The sequence below is a fragment of the Rhinoraja longicauda genome, chromosome 6 (assembly GCF_053455715.1).
Source record: "Rhinoraja longicauda isolate Sanriku21f chromosome 6, sRhiLon1.1, whole genome shotgun sequence".
NCBI lineage: Eukaryota > Metazoa > Chordata > Chondrichthyes > Rajiformes > Arhynchobatidae > Rhinoraja > Rhinoraja longicauda.
In genome coordinates this window covers 68,541,531-68,561,169 of record NC_135958.1, presented here as the reverse complement: position 1 = coordinate 68,561,169, position 19,639 = coordinate 68,541,531, and the positions used below count along the sequence as shown (strand labels likewise).

At 40.7% G+C, this 19,639-nt stretch overlaps 1 protein-coding gene across 1 annotated transcript; it reads right to left on the bottom strand.

The window, feature by feature from the left end:
- Window positions 1-4,724: 4,724 nt before the first annotated feature.
- Window positions 4,725-13,542, bottom strand: LOC144594745 (cleavage and polyadenylation specificity factor subunit 4-like). Its single transcript, XM_078401588.1, has 7 exons — window positions 13,440-13,542; window positions 12,209-12,259; window positions 10,662-10,814; window positions 8,346-8,441; window positions 7,280-7,373; window positions 6,285-6,324; window positions 4,725-4,820 (listed from the first exon to the last, which is right to left on the bottom strand). The coding sequence occupies exons 1-7, from the start codon at window positions 13,540-13,542 to the stop codon at window positions 4,725-4,727; spliced, it is 633 nt and encodes a 210-aa protein (XP_078257714.1).
- Between the last annotated feature and the right edge of the window lie 6,097 nt (window positions 13,543-19,639).

Genomic DNA, 19,639 nt, shown 5'->3' with positions numbered 1-19,639 from the left:
AGGGTCTTGACCTGAGACAACGACTGCCCATTTGTCCTCCACAGATGCTGCCTGACCTACTGAATTCCCCCAGCAGTTAGTATTTTTTGCTCCAGAATCCAGTATCTGTAGTTTCTTGCATCTCCATTCTGAAGGAGAAAATCAGTTTAAAGTTTCTCACAAATTGTGTGATTTTTACTTGAAAGACACTCAAAATAAATATTGTACGGATTAGTATTTCTGATTGGAATCTGTGCAGTTGTTCTCATTTGATATATCTTCTATATGTCATTATGAGGTTGTTGGATTTTGCAAAACACTTTGGATTCAAAACAGTCTCCATGTTTATCCTGTGTGCATTTATCCTACATGGAGTAGATTGGACTGCACTTGTTAATTGGGTTGGTTGCAAGGATGAAAGAATTGGCTTTATTGTTGGCAGGTCAGGAAATTGTTGACCGTGATAACCATTCATAAAACTCTACTGCATGTTTGTTGAATGGTTTGGCATCTTTGTCATGATTCATTGGTGGGCAATAACTCCTTGATGGAGTATCGTGAAATTAATCTGGTGACATGCTTGCTGCTGAAGCAACAAAGAAAATTAGCAGAGTGGAAGATGAAAACAGTGATCTGGGGGAACACTTGTAAGCTTTTATTCAAAGATGCAGACAATACAATTGCAATAGATCATTTTTTATCTTGTGGTTCAGGATAAAGAGGAAAGTCCTATTCCCATGAGAGTGTTAAACTACATTTCTCTTCACAGTTGCTCTAGTTGTCATTGTCTGTAGCCTTCACTTGCTGCACTTGTTAGCGTAGTGGCCCTTCTCCCTACACTAAAGGAATAGAATAAATGATGGAAGGAAAAGACATGTTTTGACTTATACAGTCATGTTTCCTATAATTTAAAGAAAGCATTTGATCATGTATTATCTCCAACACTAGAATCGATCATTTTAATGACTTGCATTTACCTCGACAATGTAATAAGCAAACTCAAATGTACCAAATTTTTACATCAATTAAATAAAACTTCAGGTAGGAGAAGTTGAGGCGGTTCTGGTGGTAGGTCAATGGTGGAGAGAGCTGGCAGCCTCGAATTCCTGAGCACCTCAGATGACTTGTTCTGAGCCCAGCAAGTAAATGCAATGACGAAGGTGGTGTGCCAGCGCTTCTACTCTTTCCAGAGGTTTAAAGAGATTTGCTACATCTCCGAATGCTGTAACAAACTTTCGCAGATGTGCTATAGAAAGTTTCCTGACTGGTTATACCGTGGCTTGCTAGGGTAATTCCAACACACAGGAATGCAAGAGGCTGAGGCGAGTGGTGGACTCAGCCAGTTCATCACAGGCACAGCCATCCTCTCCATTGAAAGCATCTTCCAGAGCTGCTGCCTTGAGGCGGCAGCAACTATCATCAAGAATTCCTACCATCTGAAAAATTCAATGATACTTTATTGTCACATGTACCTAGGTACAGAGAAATTCTTTGTTTTGCATACAAACCGGTAACATCGCACAGCAGACCTCACCTAGCCAGTACACAAAAAATCCCCAAGTTTCTAGCGCTGACAAAGTTACAAAAAGGTCATTGAACGGTCTAATGTTCACTGCTATCATCGGTCAGGAGATACAAAAGCCAGAAGACCACAGGGTTCAGGGACAGTTACTTTCCTACAACTATCAGGTTCTTGAACCAACCTATGCTTAAATGTTTGTGTGTGTGTGTGAAGTCTATGTGCCTGCGATGCTGCTGTAACCAAGAATTGTCATTGTATCTGTACTTCACAATGCTCGTGCCGATGACAACAGGTTTGAACATGAAATTGAAACAGAATCCAGACCTTTTTTTTCTCCACAATGAGTAATGACATGTCATTCCAGCATGTCCCATGACTAACAATATTAAGCGTGTATAAATAGAATAAACTGGAAGATAAAACACATCTTGAAAGCATTGTGAATGACTTCAGACCCTCATATAACTAGAATTACAAATGCACCAGAAGTGTCTTTTATTAATGTTGAAAAGTTCTAGAACCCTAGAATTAATCATTTTAATGACTTGCATTTACTTCGACAATGTAATAAGCAAACTCAAATGTACCATAATTTTACATCAATGAAATAAAACTTCAGATAGAAGTTTAAGATGGAGTAGTGCTGGCAGTAATTCCATTATCAAAGAGCTGGTATTAGTAGGTGGTATAAGTTGTAGCTTCTGTTATTAATTAAGTAAAAAACATTTTCAAACAGTCAGAATCCAATAAATGGGAGTTATTTACTCCATACTTCAGATATATAAAACAATACAGTGTACCTTGAAGCACATGACTTTGTCAAGAGACCTGTAGCCTCGGTTGAATTTTGTCTCTCGGTTGCCGACCAAAGGATGCTGAGAGAACTTGTCTGTTTCCTGCAGGAAAACAACTTCTGTCTTTATTGTTGGATCAACTAATCCACATTCATTTTACGTGAATTATTAGAAGCCACATGGTTAGTGTTGTTCTATGATTAGTGATCAATGATTGATGTTACAACCTCAGATTCAAACCAACAATCGCATTTAAGTCCCGGCTTTAGAATTCACTAGACCAAGTGGATCCGTTGGGCCCAAACCTCTCCTGCATTGGTGCGGCAACCCCCCCTCCCCCCCCCCCTCTCTCCTCTCTCCTCTCTCCTCAACCCCCCCTCCCCTCTCTCCCTTCTCCCCCACTCCCCTCCTCCCTCCCCTCCCCCTCCCCTCCTTTTAAACTTAAAAATGTGAATAACTTTAAAAATATAACACCGATTTCAATAAAACTACTTGCATTATCACTAAAGTGACAATGGTGAGTAAGGTGGGCCTCAAATTGTTACGCTATCGTGTACCGTTTTGGCTGAAGTTCAGTCACAAACAAGATTACAAACGAGAGTTTTAGTATATAGATGATACAAAATGAAACCATCATCCACCGGTGCACTTTTCTAACCATTTCCATTATTTACGTTCATAAGTCATAGGAGCAGAATTAGGCCATTCAGCCCATTGAGACTACTCCGCCATACAATCATGGCTGATCTATCTTCCCCTCAACCCCATCCTCCTGCCTTCTCCCCATAACCTTTGATACCCTTTTGACAAGTTGCCAATTTATTATTGTAACTAAAGTACAGATCTTTGGAACAATGGCACAACGGATCACCCATAACTTTCTCGGATGGGGCAAGTATCTCTCAATGTATTGAATTGGATTACTCTGCTCTCCATTTCTTCCGATGCTAGTAATTGTTAAAATATTTTGAAGAGCCAGTTAAACCACAATGAGCATGGTAGGTTTTTGGGATTAATATTGCCATATATCAATGTCAAACATTTACAATTAATTCTTTTTTTGTAGCCATTTGAATGCAAGGACAAATATGCCAGGAGATAGTGGCAAGACTAATAGGATTGTCATAATAGGGGATTTTAATGTTTGGAATATAGACTGGGGCTGCCATGTGCTTAGATGGAGTGGAACTTGTCAAATGTGTTCAGGAAAGTTTCCTTAGGTGATACGAGAGGGACCGTACAATAAAGAGGGCAAAGTTTGACTTACTCTTAGGGAATTGAGCAGGATAAGTGACTGAAGGTCGGTGTGAGCAGGTGAGGTCTTTAGGACCAGCAACCACAGTTCTATTATTTAAAAAATAATTATGGAAAGGGACAGAGCTGGCCCACGTTAAAGATCTAAATTCTAAGGGCGGCACAGTGGCGCAGCGGTAGAGTTGCTACCTTACAGCGCTTGCAGCGCCGGAGACCCGGGTTCGATACCGACTACAGGTACTGTCTGAATGAAGTTTTACGTTCTCCCCCTGACCATGTGGGCTTCCTCCGAGATCTTCGGTTTCCTCCCACACTCCAAAGACGTACAGGTATGTAAGTAAATTGGCTTGGTAAATGTAAAAATTGGTCGTATTGTGTGTAGGATGGTGTTATTATGCATGGATTGCTGGTCGGCGCAGTCCTGATGTCCCACAAATTTGATTGTGTTTTTTTAAAAGAAATAACCAAGGTGGTTGATTAAGGCAGGACCATAGACATAGACTATATGTACTTCAACAAGACCTTTAATAAGGTTCTGCAGTGTAGGCTGCTCTCAAAGGTTAGATTACATGGTATCCAGAGAGAGCAAGCTCACTGGATACAACATTGGCTTTGTAGCAGGAAGCAGAAGGTAGTGGTGGAAGATTGTATTTCCGACTGAAGGTCCTTGACTAGTGGTGTGCCTCAGGGATTGATGCTCTGTCCATTGCTATTTGTCATCTATTTGAACAACGTGGATGAGAATGTACAAGGCATGATTGGTAAACTTTTCATAGACAATGAAAATGATCAGCAAGAGTTACAGCAAGATCTTAAGGATGAACAAAGCCAATTTTGATGAGCTGGGAATCATGATGAGCTGACCTGCTGAGTCACTCCAAAATTTTCTGATTTGATTTTACATTTTGGGCTGTGTGCCTTTATGACCAAGGCACAGGCAAATAGGAGCAGCTTAAATGGGGCATCTTGATCAGCATGGAGACGTTGACCTGAAGGGCCTGTGTCGTGACACTGTGACTCTGTTTCTTTCAGAATATTGCTTTTGTAGTTTTAAATTCTCAATACCAGAGTTGAATATTCATGACTGGTTGCTGGCATTGAATGTGGAATATTATTAAATGCCAGTTGGACTCAACTTTAGGAATGGAAGGGGGTACAACAGGTAGCCAGTACGCTCACATGTACTTCATGTTAGCAACCAAAGATGAGATTTCTCCCCCGGCACATTTCCAATTGATACTTGGAGGCTGTTGCCGTTTTTCTATTGCCATCTGTTGATTTTAAATGCAGTACAAAAAGCAGAATGGACATTACTGACTGAGGTGCTTGTGATGTAATTAAATACAAAGTTAAATTATGTTGCAGAGTCTGAGGTAATCGAAGTGCGACATTTGTGCAAGATTGAAAATAGAAAGAATTTAAAATGTTCCACATTAAGATAGAAAACATAAATTTAAAAACTAGCAAGGCTTAATTATAAAACACATTAGAAACAGTGATAAATGCTCTGAAATAGTCTGCCAGACGAGGAGAAGCTGCTGGCTCTTGTCTTTGACTTTTATGTGCATATGTGAAATAAAATACCAGAGCAAAAGGCTGCTACATAAAAGTCTGTAACCTCCTTTTGCTCTGGTGTTTTATTTCATTCACATGTTTAAACTACAATGATTTATTCTTAATGTTTTAATGTTTTATTCTTAATTGTTTACTGTACATCGTGTTGTTACTTGCGAGCAAAGCACCAAGACAAATTCCTTGTATGTATACATACTTGGCCAATAAAATTTATTCAATTCAAGTCAAATTGTCTGCCAGGCTAGGAGAAGCTGCTGGCTCATGTCTTTGACTTTTATAACCATATAACCATATAACAACTACAGCACGGAAACAGGCCCGTTCGGCCCTACCAGTCGACGCCGACCACTCTCTCTGACCTAGTCTCATCTACCTGCTCTCAGACCATAACCCTCCAATCCCCTCTCATCCATATACCTATCCAATTTACTCTTAAATAATAAAATCGAGCCTGCCTCCACCACTTCCACCGGAAGCCCATTCCATACAGCCACCACCCTCTGAGTAAAGAAGTTACCCCTCATGTTACCCCTAAACTTTTGTCCCTCAATTCTAAAGTTATGTCCCCTTGTTGGAATCTTCCCCACTCTCAAGGGGAAAAGCCTACCCACGTCAACTCTGTCCGTCCCCCTCAAAATTTTAAAAATCTCTATCAAGTCCCCCCTCAACCTTCTACGCTCCAAAGAATAAAGACCCAACCTGTTCAAACTCTCTCTGTAGCTTAAGTGCTGAAACCCAGGCAACATTCTAGTAAATCTCCTCTGTACCCTCTCCATTTTGTCGACATCCTTCCTATAATTTGGCGACCAGAACTGCACACCATACTCCATAACAAATGTGCATAACAAATGAATATTCTATGAAATTAATAGGTAATATATTTACTCTTCACAGTTTTATGTACACTTTACAATGAAGAACATTTAGCCTTTGGGGCATCACCATTAAACGTCCCAAAATAACATTACTAGCTCATGTTTTCTGCAAATTCTGCAGCCTAATATTTAACTAGTTTCATTCTTAGGTTGATTGTATTGATCATTTAATACTCAAGCCATTAACCTGATTTGAGTATTTATCACACGCAATCCCTTGGCACTCCAACTGATATTAGTAAAGGTACGTCACTCATTTTAAAGGAATATATTTTTAATACCTACCTTTGATTCCAGGTTCCATTCAGTAAATTTATTATTTGGGCTAGGAAAAAATATAGAAAGTGAGCATGATTGTTACACAGAATCGTTTTTTCCTCACATCTCCTTCCCAGAATTCTCTTACTTTGGCAAATTGAACAATTCCCTAGTCTGCTTCAAAGTTCATGCTGCTCTCAACAGTTGAAGGAACAGGGGTGATGAGACAGTGATTTGGCAATGGGTATGTACATTCCAATAATTATTGCAGCGAAAAAAATCTTTCTGAATATGCAAAGCTTTAACTTTCCTTCATAAGATCATAAGATCATAAGTGATAGGAGTAGAATTAGGCCATTCGGCCCATCAAGTCTACTCTGCCATTCAATCATGGCTGATCTATCTCTCCCTCCTAACCCCAGTCACCTGCCTTCACCCCATAACCTCTGACACCCACACTAATCAAGAATCTATCTATGCCTTAAATATATCCACTGATTTTGCCTCCACAGCCTTCTGTGACAAAGAATTCCACAGATTCACCACCCTCTGACTAAAGTCATTTCTCCTCATCTCCTTCCAAAAAGAAAAAATATTGACAGTAAAAGTCTGAAGAAGGGTCTCAACCTGAAACTTCACCTATCCATGTTCTCCAGAGATGCTTCAGCAATTACTCCAGCAATTTGCGTCCTTTTATGTATCAACCAGCATCTGCAGTTCATTCTTTCTACTCTATATCAAATTTCATTTAGGCCAATCTAACTCTCTGTTATAAGACAAATTTCTCCATCTTGGAGTGGGGAACACATGTCGCCCTGATTCAAAGGTAAATATATCTTGGATAGAGACCAAAATTGCATCCAGAATAAAAGACTCCAGACATAAAAGTCTCAACAAACCCCTGCCTGACCTCAAATATTTTAAGCTTCGTTCTTCACTCCATTTTTAATAAAGGCCATCATATTATTTGATGTTTCAAGAAGCCAAGCGGAATGTCATTCAGTGTTACACTGTATACCTACTGTGAAAAATTGCATTCTGTTCCTTCGGGGCAGAAGCCAACAAGGTAATTCACACACATGACCTTCCTGGTGTGTTTATTTTTGCACAGAGCGCCTATCATAGAGACAAAAAAGTAGAGTCCCATACATTGATTTAATGTGACATTGGATATTTTTTTGTAGAATTTAAATTCAGCACATACATTTAAATATTTTGTCAATTTCTATTTTGAAGCAAATCACGTTAAATTAAAAGTGAAGCACTTTTACTGCAATGAACATTGAATAAACTACAAGAAAATACAGATGACGTTATTTATTGACAGGACAATGTATCCGTTCCATGCCAGTCAACAGTTCTCTGACTGATAGACAATAGACAATAGGTGCAGGATTAGGCCATTCATCCCTTCGAGCCAGCACCACCATTCAATGTGATCATGGCTGATCATTCTCAATCAGTACCCCGTTCCTGCCTTCTCCCCATGCCCCCTGACTCCGCTATCCTTAAGAGCTCTATCTAGTTCTCTCTTGAATGCATTCAGAGACTTGGCCTCCACTGCCTTCGGAGGCAGTGAATTCCACAGATTTACAACTCTCTGACTGAAAAAGTTTTTTTCTCATCTCCGTTCTAAATGGCCTACCCCTTATTCTTAAACATCTGATAGATGTTCTCTTTTTCTCCTCAGTCAGAGAATTTAGTCAGTCAGAAAACCAGAGAAAAAAAATAATTCTGTTGGTGGACAGATGGACAGTGGCACAGCGGTAGAGTTGCTGCCTTACAGCGCCTGACTACGGGTGCTGTCAGTGCGGATTTTGTACGTTCTCCCTGTGACCCACGTGGGTTTTCTCCGGGTGTTCTGGTTTTCTGCCATATTCCAAAGACATAGGTTTGTAGGTTAATTGGCTTCAGTATAAAGAAAAATGGTAAATTGTCCCTAATGTGTAGGATGGTATTAAGTGTGTGCGGGGATCTCTGGGTTGGCACAGACTCAGTGGGCTGAAGGGCCCGTTCACATAGAATTTTATATTTCAATTCTTACTGTGAAAAAATGAATATAGTTTTAAAGGAAGGCAAAGTGATTACCATTTTTACAGAATCCTTCGTCATACCATGGGCAGTCTTGAGTTTTCACCTCTGAATCAATGTGCAGAAAAGGGCACTCTCTCTTATTGCATTCCCCTGCAAAACAATGAAATTATGATATCTCAACTTTTACAATTTAAGTACTACACTATTAAGAACAGAAGGAAAATAATGTGGATACTGAAGATTGAAATCAAACAGAAAATGCTGGGATTCATAGCAGTTAAGGCAGCATCCATGGAGGGAGAAATGGTATAGTATCATTTCATGTCAGATGTCACCCAAAGAGTGTGAGGATATTTCTCAGAACTTCTAGCTAAAATTAGGAACTAGATTCAGGACCAGCAGTAGTCTGTACCTCTCTCTTCACCACCATCCAGGGATTTAAACAGTCCCTCCAGGTGAGACAAATGCACATGCATCTCTTCCAAACTTATCTGCTGCATTTGGTGCTCTCGATGTGGCCTCTTCTACATGGTGAGATCAAGTGTAGACCAAGCAACCAGCTTGCAGATTCCATCTGCAAAGCCCATCCTGAGCACCTGGTCGCAGCCTGCTTCAACTCCTCTTCCCATTCCTACACTGACCTGTCCATCCTCAGCAGTTAAGGCAGCATCCATGGAGGGAGAAATGGTATAGTATCATTTCATATCAGATGCCACCCAATGAGTGTGCGGAAATTTCCCAAAACTTCTAGCTAAAATTAGGAACTAGATTCAGGACCAGCAGTAGTCTGTACCTCTTTCCTCACAAGAGGTACAGACACATGGCTGGTCCAGGATCTAGTGTTCCACACTCTTTCCTTTCACTTTTTGCTCTACCTTTGTACTCATGGTCTACCTGGACAACATGCAAAACAAAATTTACCACTGTATGTTGGTGCACAGGACAGTCATAAATCAAGATCAAGAGAACTAATGATATTGGTGGCATACTTTCAGTCAGTAGATCAAACGAGACAACAAATTATCTGCTGGAGGAACTCAGTGGGTCGAGCTGCATCTGTGTAGGAGGAATGAATTAGTGTTTCGGGTTGCAACCTTATCAGGATTGAAAGGGGAGAGGGAGGGTAGCCAGTACAAAGAGCAGAGAGGGAATTGTGAGGCAGGGGCCTGTTGGCTGTTGATGAACTGAGGAGGGGTGAAGGGTGATGGGAGATGGAGACATGCAGAGGGGAGGGCAAACATGGAGACAGCTGGCAGGAGATAAGCAGGAACACAAAGCTGGATTCTGATAAGCAAGGTAGATAATGATGGGGACCATTAGGTGAGATGTGATAGGCAGATGGAAGCAGGAAGGGCATCTGGTTGGTAACAAGTATGGGTAATAGATGGATGCAAAGTGTAGCGGGTGGGGCGAGGTAGTTATGAGCAGGGACAAAGAATAGGAAGACCCGAGGTGGACAGGAACAAGAGAAAATGATGTTGGGGAGGGAGGGGAACACAGGAGCAAAGGGTTACCTGGAACTGGAAAGTTCAATGTTCATACCATTGGGTTGGTAGATACGTTGTCACCTCATGCAGAATACGAGGTATTGTTCCTTTATTTTGCATTGGCTTCATGTTGGCATTGGAGAGGGCTGGAAGGACTGTTTAAATTCTTGGATGGTGGTGAGGGGAGAGGTACAAGAATAAGTGTTGCATCTCCTGTGGGTGCAGGGACAAGTGCCAGGGGTCAGGGAGGGGTAGGTGGGGATGGATGAGTAGACCAGGAATCATTGAGTGGTGGGATTTCATGCTACTGGCTAGACCCAACGAGATGCTTAGAAATACCTGTTTTTAAAAATAACACCATAATTTAATTTGGAAAATCTCTACCCTTAACACTTGAAGTCAGTTGTCATACCTAAAAGTTACTCAAAGTATCAAGGGTAGGAATGTATACCGGTCCACCACCGATTATCCGTTTTTTGCCCGACCAACAGAGGTCATGGCCTCCGAGAAGAGTTGAACGGTGCCCGGAATGGTCTTCCTAAGCCGCCGAGGGTGGGGTGGGGGGGCCCGAGCCACCAGTCCGCAAAGTCAGCCTCGGGAAGTCAGCTATGGGAACGGATCTACCGGCTCTAGCCGGGCTGGAGTTCCTGAGCCCTGGCTGCAGGGGGTAAATTGGACTCGCCAATCGGACGTCTGGCCGTGGAAGTCCCGATGAGGTCGAGATCGGCCGCCTCACCTGGCCTAGGCGTCTCATTTTCGGGGGAGACTTCCAGGGGGCGATTTCAACTGCCCTCTTGACTGGATTAAAGGAGGCACCGGACCATCAGTTTTCGGATAATCAGTGGTGGATCTGTGTTTGTACATCCATAAAAATAAAGCTCACCGTATTTTGAATAGAAGAAGCAGCGCGGCATTTTTGTCATGTCATATTCGTGCAGAAACTCACACTGATCCCCCCTTTTGCACAGTCCTCGGAGCCAGTGTTTGCACACGACAGACTTTTCACCGTAACTGTGGCGGAATGGGCACAGATGATCTGCAACAATCAAAAGGGCAGGGTTACTGACAACTATAGCACCACCGGTAAAGCAGAGATACTGGGAACCTGTGCAGGCAGAAGGTGGCAGGTAAAGGAACCTGGTTTGGTTTGTAGTGAGGCCACCAAAAGGTGGACATCACGTGAAGGCCGTTAATTTGCCTCTTTTTGTGCAAAGGTTGAAAAAGCTCGGTGCTGGCTCGAAGGGTCGAATGACCTCCTCCTGCACCTATTTTCTATGCTTCAAAGCCATCTAATAAAAGAGATAAAACACACACTAGTTGGTGTTTAGGTAATGAATTGCTGGCAATGTCCTCTTTAGGGAATAGGCTGTTTCTGACATCTACATTGAACGTAAAACTCATTTTTTACTTAAACCATTATTATGAAGAAATGAAAATGATCATTGCCCTGTATTCTGACCTACAAATGGATTCACGTATTGAACAGCAAAGGTTTCAGTCCTCACAAGGTAACAAGTTAATAACATACACAAAATGTACAATCTGCATGTTCAACATCCATTGCCAGGATTGTTCATGCAAGCTCATGATGATGACTATTTATTTTATGATAATGGACAATATTCAGCTGCAGCAATGACATAAGATGCCTTCAATCACTAATTCAGTCTGGGATGTATCTCGCAGGTCTGGGCAATTGGAGAATGCAAAACTATTCATAAAAAAAGAAATGAGTTATTAACAGAAATAAATGGGCCGAGATGGTTAAACAATTGAATAGGTCTTCTGTCATTACCTAGTATCAGTTACACTGATTGAAAATAGATAATATTTTACAATGCAATATTGAACAAGGGAGTCCAGAGAGTCAAGAGTTTTCTATTGTCATATGTCTACGTAGAAACAAAGAACTCCAGATGTTGGTTTATACCAAAGATAGGCACAAAGTGCTGGAGTAACTCTTGGGCCCGGGATGTATCTCTGGCAAAAAAATAATGGGTGAAGTTTTGGGTCGGAACCCTTCTTCAGACTGAAAGTGGGGATTTGGTTAAAATTTGGAATTTAAATACTTCCCAACTCTCATTTTAAACACTGCTTATTGCCTACAATCAAATGACATTGGTAAGCAAACCCCCAAATAGTCTTCAAGCAATGTAAACATTTCAAACTACAGTAAACAACACGAGTGATTACTGACAAAATGGCCTGGTAAAATTAAGCCATGTTTGAGTTGCACCAGACGCATCTTCTGGCCGTCTTATAGCACCTGCTCAATGTTCACCTTACAGGTAGTGAACTGATGACAGCGCAGAACACACCACAATGCAGCCCAGGAACATTTCCATTCAAGACTTCACCATGTATTTCAAGAATCCCTATTTGCAAGCAAAAAAGCTATATTCTGGGGTCTTGAATCAATTGGTATCTTACCTTTAACACATTCACCTTTAATAAAATACTCACAGACTGCAGAACCAGATTCTACCGAGAAGAAAAGACAAGAATCACAAGTGATCGGTCTTTTGATTCGACACATTTCGTTTTGTCAGTTGTTTCCTGTGTTGTACTCAAGTTAATAGATTTTTCACATCTTTGAATTTATCCCACACCAACATTTCCCAATGTCCACAAGCATTAAATATGACCATAATTTTCATTTATTGAATTACAAATGCAGCAATCTACATCTTAAATTGTCTCTTAAATAAGCCATTGGAATATTTGGCTTATTTCCAAATAAGCCATTGGAAACCATCCCGATGCACAATGAAAACCTTATCCCACCCTGAATGTGTATAAGTTATGTTCCATGTACCTTAATTGAAATGCATCTTATTAGGATTAAGATGAATATTGTTTTATAGTCTGAAGTACAAACCAAGTGCAAGAGTTTGAAAAAACTAACCATGGTATTCATTTGTAGGGGTCAGTGGTATTATACAGATACAACCAGTACTCTTTCAATCAGGCAGATGAACTGAATTGTCCCCTGTCATATAGATTTCTATGGCTCATTTCTTGATATTTGACTTTGATGCAAGGGTTGGATGGGTTTACAATCACCCAGCTTTAGGGACATCTACACAGCCCACAAAACAATCTGATGTTCAATCCCCATTTCTAAAGAGAGAAAAAGCATACTCTACTGATAAAGCAAAAAAGATAAAAATGACTTTTTGCTATTTGTTGCCATTACAAGATGATAGAAACCAAAAATAAAATTATTAAAAGATTTGATTCACAGGAGCAGGTATCAGGCTACAAATCCCAAAATAGGGATCCAAGTTCATAATTTTTTTAATTCAAACCTTGCGAGTTTAGTTTTGTGGTGTCATTGTAAAATTGGTTATCCACTTTAAATCACTAACCATCATATTTCAAAGTATTGGGTGAAAGTAAATAGAGGCATCACTTTCAATAAGTTCTTGTTTCAGAAATATTTCCCTGAACTATTCTTACAAGTGAATTTCTCTCAAAGTAATCTTTGAATATTAACAAAATAGATAATTATGAACATTTGGAACTGAAATTGGTTTCAATACATTTGGATTCAGTTACTTTGGAGAAAATAGCATTGTTTTAAAACCCTAAGACAATGAATTATAGGAAGATGCTTTTAATTTTACCCAGTTTTAGTTCTGCATTATTATTTGTTGCTTACTGTCCATGTCAGGAAATGGTACATCCAGAATTCCTCTCTGCTGCTCCAGGCCAATCTCAAAATCAAATCTCATCTTTTGTAAACCAGCTATCAGTTCCTGCATTCTTCCAGTTTTTGAACACAAATTATCTTTTCCACCCAGCTGTTTTCAGTGAACTGAAGAAACCAGCCATAAAGCTTTGACTAACTTTATAAACTCATCAGTGACCAAGGCATGCTGGGACTTTTTAGAACAAATAAAGTTTCTTAAAAATAATTTTAAATTATTTTGTTTCCGATAAATCACAGATGATGCTATGAATGCAGATTTGCTGATTACCAGTTTAATGAAATTACTTTCAGGTTTGTAGTGGTCACATGTCCTGACTTAATGAGGACTGATAACTAATTGATTGTTCTCTGAGAGACACTCTTGTCTGAGTGCTGGAGGTTATTAGTGTCATTGCATCAAAGAGCATGGAAATAGGCCCTTTGGCTTTGGCCCAATTTAATCATGTCAACCAAGATGATCCATCTAAGCTAGGCCCGTTTGGGCGGCACAGTGGTGCAGCAGTAGAGCTGATGCCCTACAGCGCCAGAGACCCGGTTGGATCCTGACTACGGGCGCCGTCTGTACAGAGTTTGGACGTTCTCCCTGTGACTGTGAGGGTGCTTCGGTTTCCTCCTACACTCCAAAGACGTACGGATTTGTAGGCTGATTGGCTTCTGTAAATTGTAAATTATCCTTAGCGTGTAGGATAGTGCTAGTATGAGGTAATCGCTGTTCATTGTGAATTTGGTAGACCTAAGGGTCTGTTTCCACACTGTATCTCTAGAGTGTCACAACTAAAGTGAAGTCATATCCCTCTAAACCTTTTACTTGAGTGAATTTGCTGGAAATTTTGCAGCCCACTAATAGGCTGCAAAAATATTTCTAGATTTTTTATCAGTGTGAAGCAAAATTTAAAATGGATAATTGAATTGAATTGGATTTAATAAATTTTATTAGCCAAGTATGTATACATACAAGGAATTTGCCTTGGTGCTTTGCTCGCAAGGATAACCACAGATATACAGTAGACAATTAAAAATAAAACATTATAATTTAAACATGTGAAGAATAAAATAAAATACCAGAGCAAAAGAAGGCTACAGACTTTTGGCTGTTGAGTAGAGCTACTGCTCGTGGAAAAAAAGCTGTGTTTATGTCTGGCTGTGGCTGCTTTGACAGTCCGGAGTCGACTTCCAGAGGGAAGTGCTTCAAAGAGTTTGTGGCCAGGGTGAGAGGGGTCAGAGATGATCTTGCCCGCTCGCTTCCTGGCCCTTACAGTGAACAGTTTGTCAATGGGGGGAAGGTTGCAGCCAATAACCTTCTCGGCTGATCGAACAATGCGCTGCAGCCTCCGGATGTCATGCTTGGTGGTTGAGCCAAACCAGACCATGATGGAGAAGGTGAGGACAGACTCTATGATGACATTATAAAACTGGACCATCATTGCCTGTGGCAGATTGTGTTTTCTCAGCTGCCGCAGAGAAAACATCCTCCGTTGGGCCTTTTTGACTTTAGAGTCGATGGTGGCCATCCATTTTAAGGTCCCTGGAGATGATGGTTCCAAGGAACTTAAATGACTCCACAGATGTGACTGTGGTGTTGTTGATGGTGAGTGGGGGGAAGCTCTCCTAAAGTCTAATTGAGAGTTTATGTCGATGTGTGCTTTTAATTTAATCGGAATGGCATGCAGTATAAATGGCAATACTTAGTAATCCACTTTTTTATTTGCAGGACAGAATGCATCAGTTTAATGAAGCAGTTTCCACATAACTACGTATTAATTTTATTGAACCTGGCTTTTAGAAAATGCTGGAAGACCCGAAATGTTCCGACCCGAAACGTCACCCATCTTTTTTCTCCAGAGATACTGCCTGACCTGATGAATTACTCCAGCCCTTGTTGTATATCTTCAGTATAAAGCAGCATCTGTAGTTCCCTCCTACACGTACTTAATTATTTCTGTTCCTCTTTGAACAGATGCTGCCTGACAGATGCTGCCTGACCTGCTGAATTTCACCAGTGTTTTCTCTTTTTATTTCAGATTTCCAGCATCTGAACCACATTGCTTCAAAAATTCAAAACATATAGTTTGAATTTATCTATTCACTACAGTTTCCAATCTTTGGTTATTTAGAGTCATAGATTGATACAGTGTGGAAACAGGCCCTTCAGCCCAATTCGCCCACGCTGGCCAACAATGTCCCAGCTACCCTAGTCCCACTTGCCTGCGCTTGGTCCATAACCCTCCAAACCTGTCCTATCCATGTACCTGTCAAACTGTTTCTGAAACAATAGGATAGTCCCATCCTCAACTATCTCCTCTGGCAGCTTGTTCCATACACCCACCACCCTCTGTGTGAAAATGTTACCCCTCGGATTCCTATTAAATCTTTTCCCCTTCACCTTGAACCTATGTCCTCTGGTCCTCAATTCCCCTACTCTGGCTAAAAGACTCTGTGCATCTACCTGATCTATTCCTCAAATTTGATACCATGCCATGTTTGATTTTAATTGCTAATTTGATTTCAGCTCTGTTATCTATAACACAAATTATGTGCAGACAGTAACATACTGAAATAATAACATAATACAATAAAATACCATAAATTAGGCTTTGCTTTATGTAGATACATTTTGATTTGTGTATAACATAACAATCCCAGTAGAGTTACTGTAGCCTAGTAAATAAATTGGTGATGCTATTACTACCAGTCTATCTCCTCACTGACACAATACTGCTTACTGTAATTCAATGCAATAGGTTATTGTGACGGGGTTGAGGAAGCTCCTTATTTACAAATTACTTGGGCTGATTAATGTGTTTAGTTTAGAGATACAGTGTGGAAACACTATCCTACAAATACTAAGGACATTTTTTTTACATTTACCAAGCCAATTTCCCTACATACCTGTACGTCTTAGGAATATGGGAGGAAATCTGGGAGGAAATCGAAGATCTTGGAGAAAACCCACGAGGGTCACGAGATGACACCGTCTTCGGAAACATCGCAAAATTCCCACGCTCACCTGACCGTCAAACTGTCGCCTCCAATCAACCTGTCAAATGTCCTGACGGTAAATAAATTGGTTAAACAAAACTATCTTCTGGTATCTTCAAATGTCTTTTCTTAATTTAATATTATGTGCTTCTAAATGCATCTGCGACAACCTAGCAAACCTGGGGACAGCATGCGACAGCGTCCGCAATAAGCTACGATACCTGGCGACAAATTTCTATCTGGAAAATCTTTCAGCGACGCGCCGACATCCGCTATGATTCATTGAAGACTCCTCACGATCATGCCCGCAACACTCTGGCGATCATGCCCGTTTCCATCAGCAGTCAATATTTGAACGTTCGACGACAGCCTAGTCGCCGGCAGTGGGACAGGCCCTTTAGTAATCTTTACTTGTCTGAACAAACCATTTAATCATTTTGATATTTATAGAAAGGAAAATAAATTATAACAAGATTGTGCTTTATTTAGCACTAGGGAACACATTTCAGATGAGATGGTAGTACTTATCAAAATGAGAAAGGTACTTCTGTGAAAGATGAAACCAACTCTAAAGCCACTGCTTAACCTTTTGCCCTGTTTGTTTGATGTACTGATCATGTAGTTCAGGTTAGTTTAGTTTAATGTAGAGATACAGCATGGACACAGGGACCTTCGGCACACCGAGACCACGCTGACCAGTGATCCTCGTACACTAACACTATCTTATACACTAGGGACCGTTTACAATTTTTACCTACAAACCTGTACATCTTTGGAATGTGGGATGAAACCGGAGCACCCGGGAAAACTGCAGCCAGTTTTCCAAACTGGAAAACCCACGCGGCCACGGGGAGAACGTACAAACTCCGTACAGGCTGCACCCATAGTCAGGATCGAACCCGGGCCTCTGGCGCTGTGAGGCAGCAACTCTACTGTTGTGCCACCATGCCACGCTTGTACTTGGAGTTGTGCAGACAGACGTCAATTTTCATCAAGTTAATTATTTTTCCATCAGCAGTCAATATTTGGCTTGCCTGTCTCTCTAATCCCTGCCCAAGTAGCAGAGTCCTGGAAGGTGTTGTTGCTTGGGATGAAGCTCAAATTAGACCATTACATACTTTTCCAGACCTTCTGGCCAACACACATTCCAGAAGGAGATGGATGACAGTCTTATTCCCACAGCTGCTGTCTCGAGGGCATTGTGGAGTGGTGCTGAGATTCCGACTATACCTGGTATATTGCTGCTTGTTTGAATGTTCTTTGAATGAGAGAGCCTGCCAATGAAATTGACAATCCACTCGGTAAACCATCTGACCTCGGGTGCTGTATGCATGTTTTCCCTGTGACCTTGTGGGTTTACTTCAGGTGCTCCGGTTTCCTCCCAAATCCCAAGGACGTACAGGTTTGTAGGTTAATTGACCTCTTGTAAATCACCCGTAGTGTGTAAGGAGTGGAAGCGAAAGTAGGATAACATAGAATTAACGTGTGAATGGGTGATCAATAGTCAGAATGGGCAAATGGCCTATTTACATGCTGTATCTTTCAATCATGTCCCTGTTATGGACTTGGAAAGTTGTCTGTTATATTTTCTGCACCTGCCTCTGACATTGAAATAATCTAAAGCAAATATATCTACTGCCACTAGATGTCAGTGTTGCTCTCTGCATGGGTTTTCAAATAAATTTTGAATTTGAATTAATTGTTTTGTATCTTAAGTAAAATGGAAGAAACAGAAAATAAATCTATCAATGTTTATGCCATTATTGCCAGTATTTATAATTATCTACCCATAATGTTTCAGTAACTAATGGTAGAAAATATTCATGATGGCCTCACCATCTCAGTCTGTTATCCCTTGGCAAGTTGTGTTATGGAAAATACACTGAGTTGTGACCTGACTGTGCTAATATTTTTTTCTTAAAAGTGCATGGTCATTGAATTGGAAAGCTTTTATGGTTTTACGAACTTTTACGTAGTTCAGAGTTTAGAATGGACATGCTGTTCTCTTTCCCATTGAATCAACACCACACCTCAATTACTGTGATGTTGATTCCATAGGAAAGTCTTGTAATGTGTCTGTTTTACAGCAATTCTAATTTTCTCCATCTGGGAGGGTCAGTCTGCCTGCTTAAAACCTCAACATGCAAAGTTTTTAAATGCATTGCCGAGGAAATAAATCGCTACTTTATGTATATAATTTTCACATCTTATTCTTACTCAAAATAAGTTGCCTCGTCTGAGACAAGGGTGAACAATCAATGATAGCAATGATTTAAATAAAGAGAAACAAAAGCATTTGAGACTAGATGGAAGAAGACTTCGATTGGATTCACTGAAGTCACCCCTTACTCCAAATGGCAGTGTAATGGCAGAGTCAAGAATCCCCAATGCAGGATGTGGAGGCTTTGGAGAGGGTGCAGCTTACCAGAATGTGGCCTGGATGAGAGGGCACTGGCAATGAGGTGAGGTTGGACTTCTTGGGTTGTTTTCTCTGGGTGAGATCTGTCAGAAGTATATAAAATTATGAGAGGCATAGATAGGGTAAACAGTCAGAACCTGTTTCCCATGGTAGAAATGTCAAAGACCAGATGGCATAGTTTTAAGGTGAAAAGTTTAAAGGAGTTGTGTGGGGCAAGTATTTTTACACAGAAGGTGGTGGGTGCCTGGAACACACTGCCTTGGAGATAGGCACGATAGTAGAATTTAAGAGGTTTTTAGATAGGCACATGAATGTGCAGGGAATTGAGGATAATGTGCAAGCAGATGAGATTATATTAACTTGGCATCATGCTTAGCATGGATATTGTCGGCCGAAGGGCCTGTCCCTGTGCTGCACTGTTTTATGTTCTGATCTTTCCATGCATCGGAGCAGCAGAATTGGTTCTATATAAAGATAATTGTACTAAGCTTCTTCTACTACAACTTTAATTATCAAGGATTGCTCTTAGGACACTGTTTAAAATAAACAAATGAACCAGCAAGTCACTTCAATGTTAGGAAGGTAACTAAGGATTGAGAATCTGAGCGTACTTTGTTATTTAAGGAGCTCGACACCAGAGGGCACATGCAGTATATAACATCAATCATAAATTTGTTTTGAACACTGAGTAGGATTTATCTGATGTGACGTGCAGCGAAAATCCCCTTTTGCCTGAGCCAAAAGATTGCGG

Coding starts and splice junctions, on each gene's coding strand:
- LOC144594745 (XM_078401588.1), bottom strand. CDS start 13,542: ATGCAGGAACTGATAGCTGGTTTACAAAAGATGAGATTTGATTTTGAG. Junction 7,374..8,345: donor CGAAGGATTCTGTAAAAATG/GTAATCACTTTG, acceptor TCTCTATGATAG/GCGCTCTGTGCAAAAATAAA. Junction 6,325..7,279: donor ACAGAATGCAATTTTTCACA/GTAGGTATACAG, acceptor ATTTTTTCCTAG/CCCAAATAATAAATTTACTG.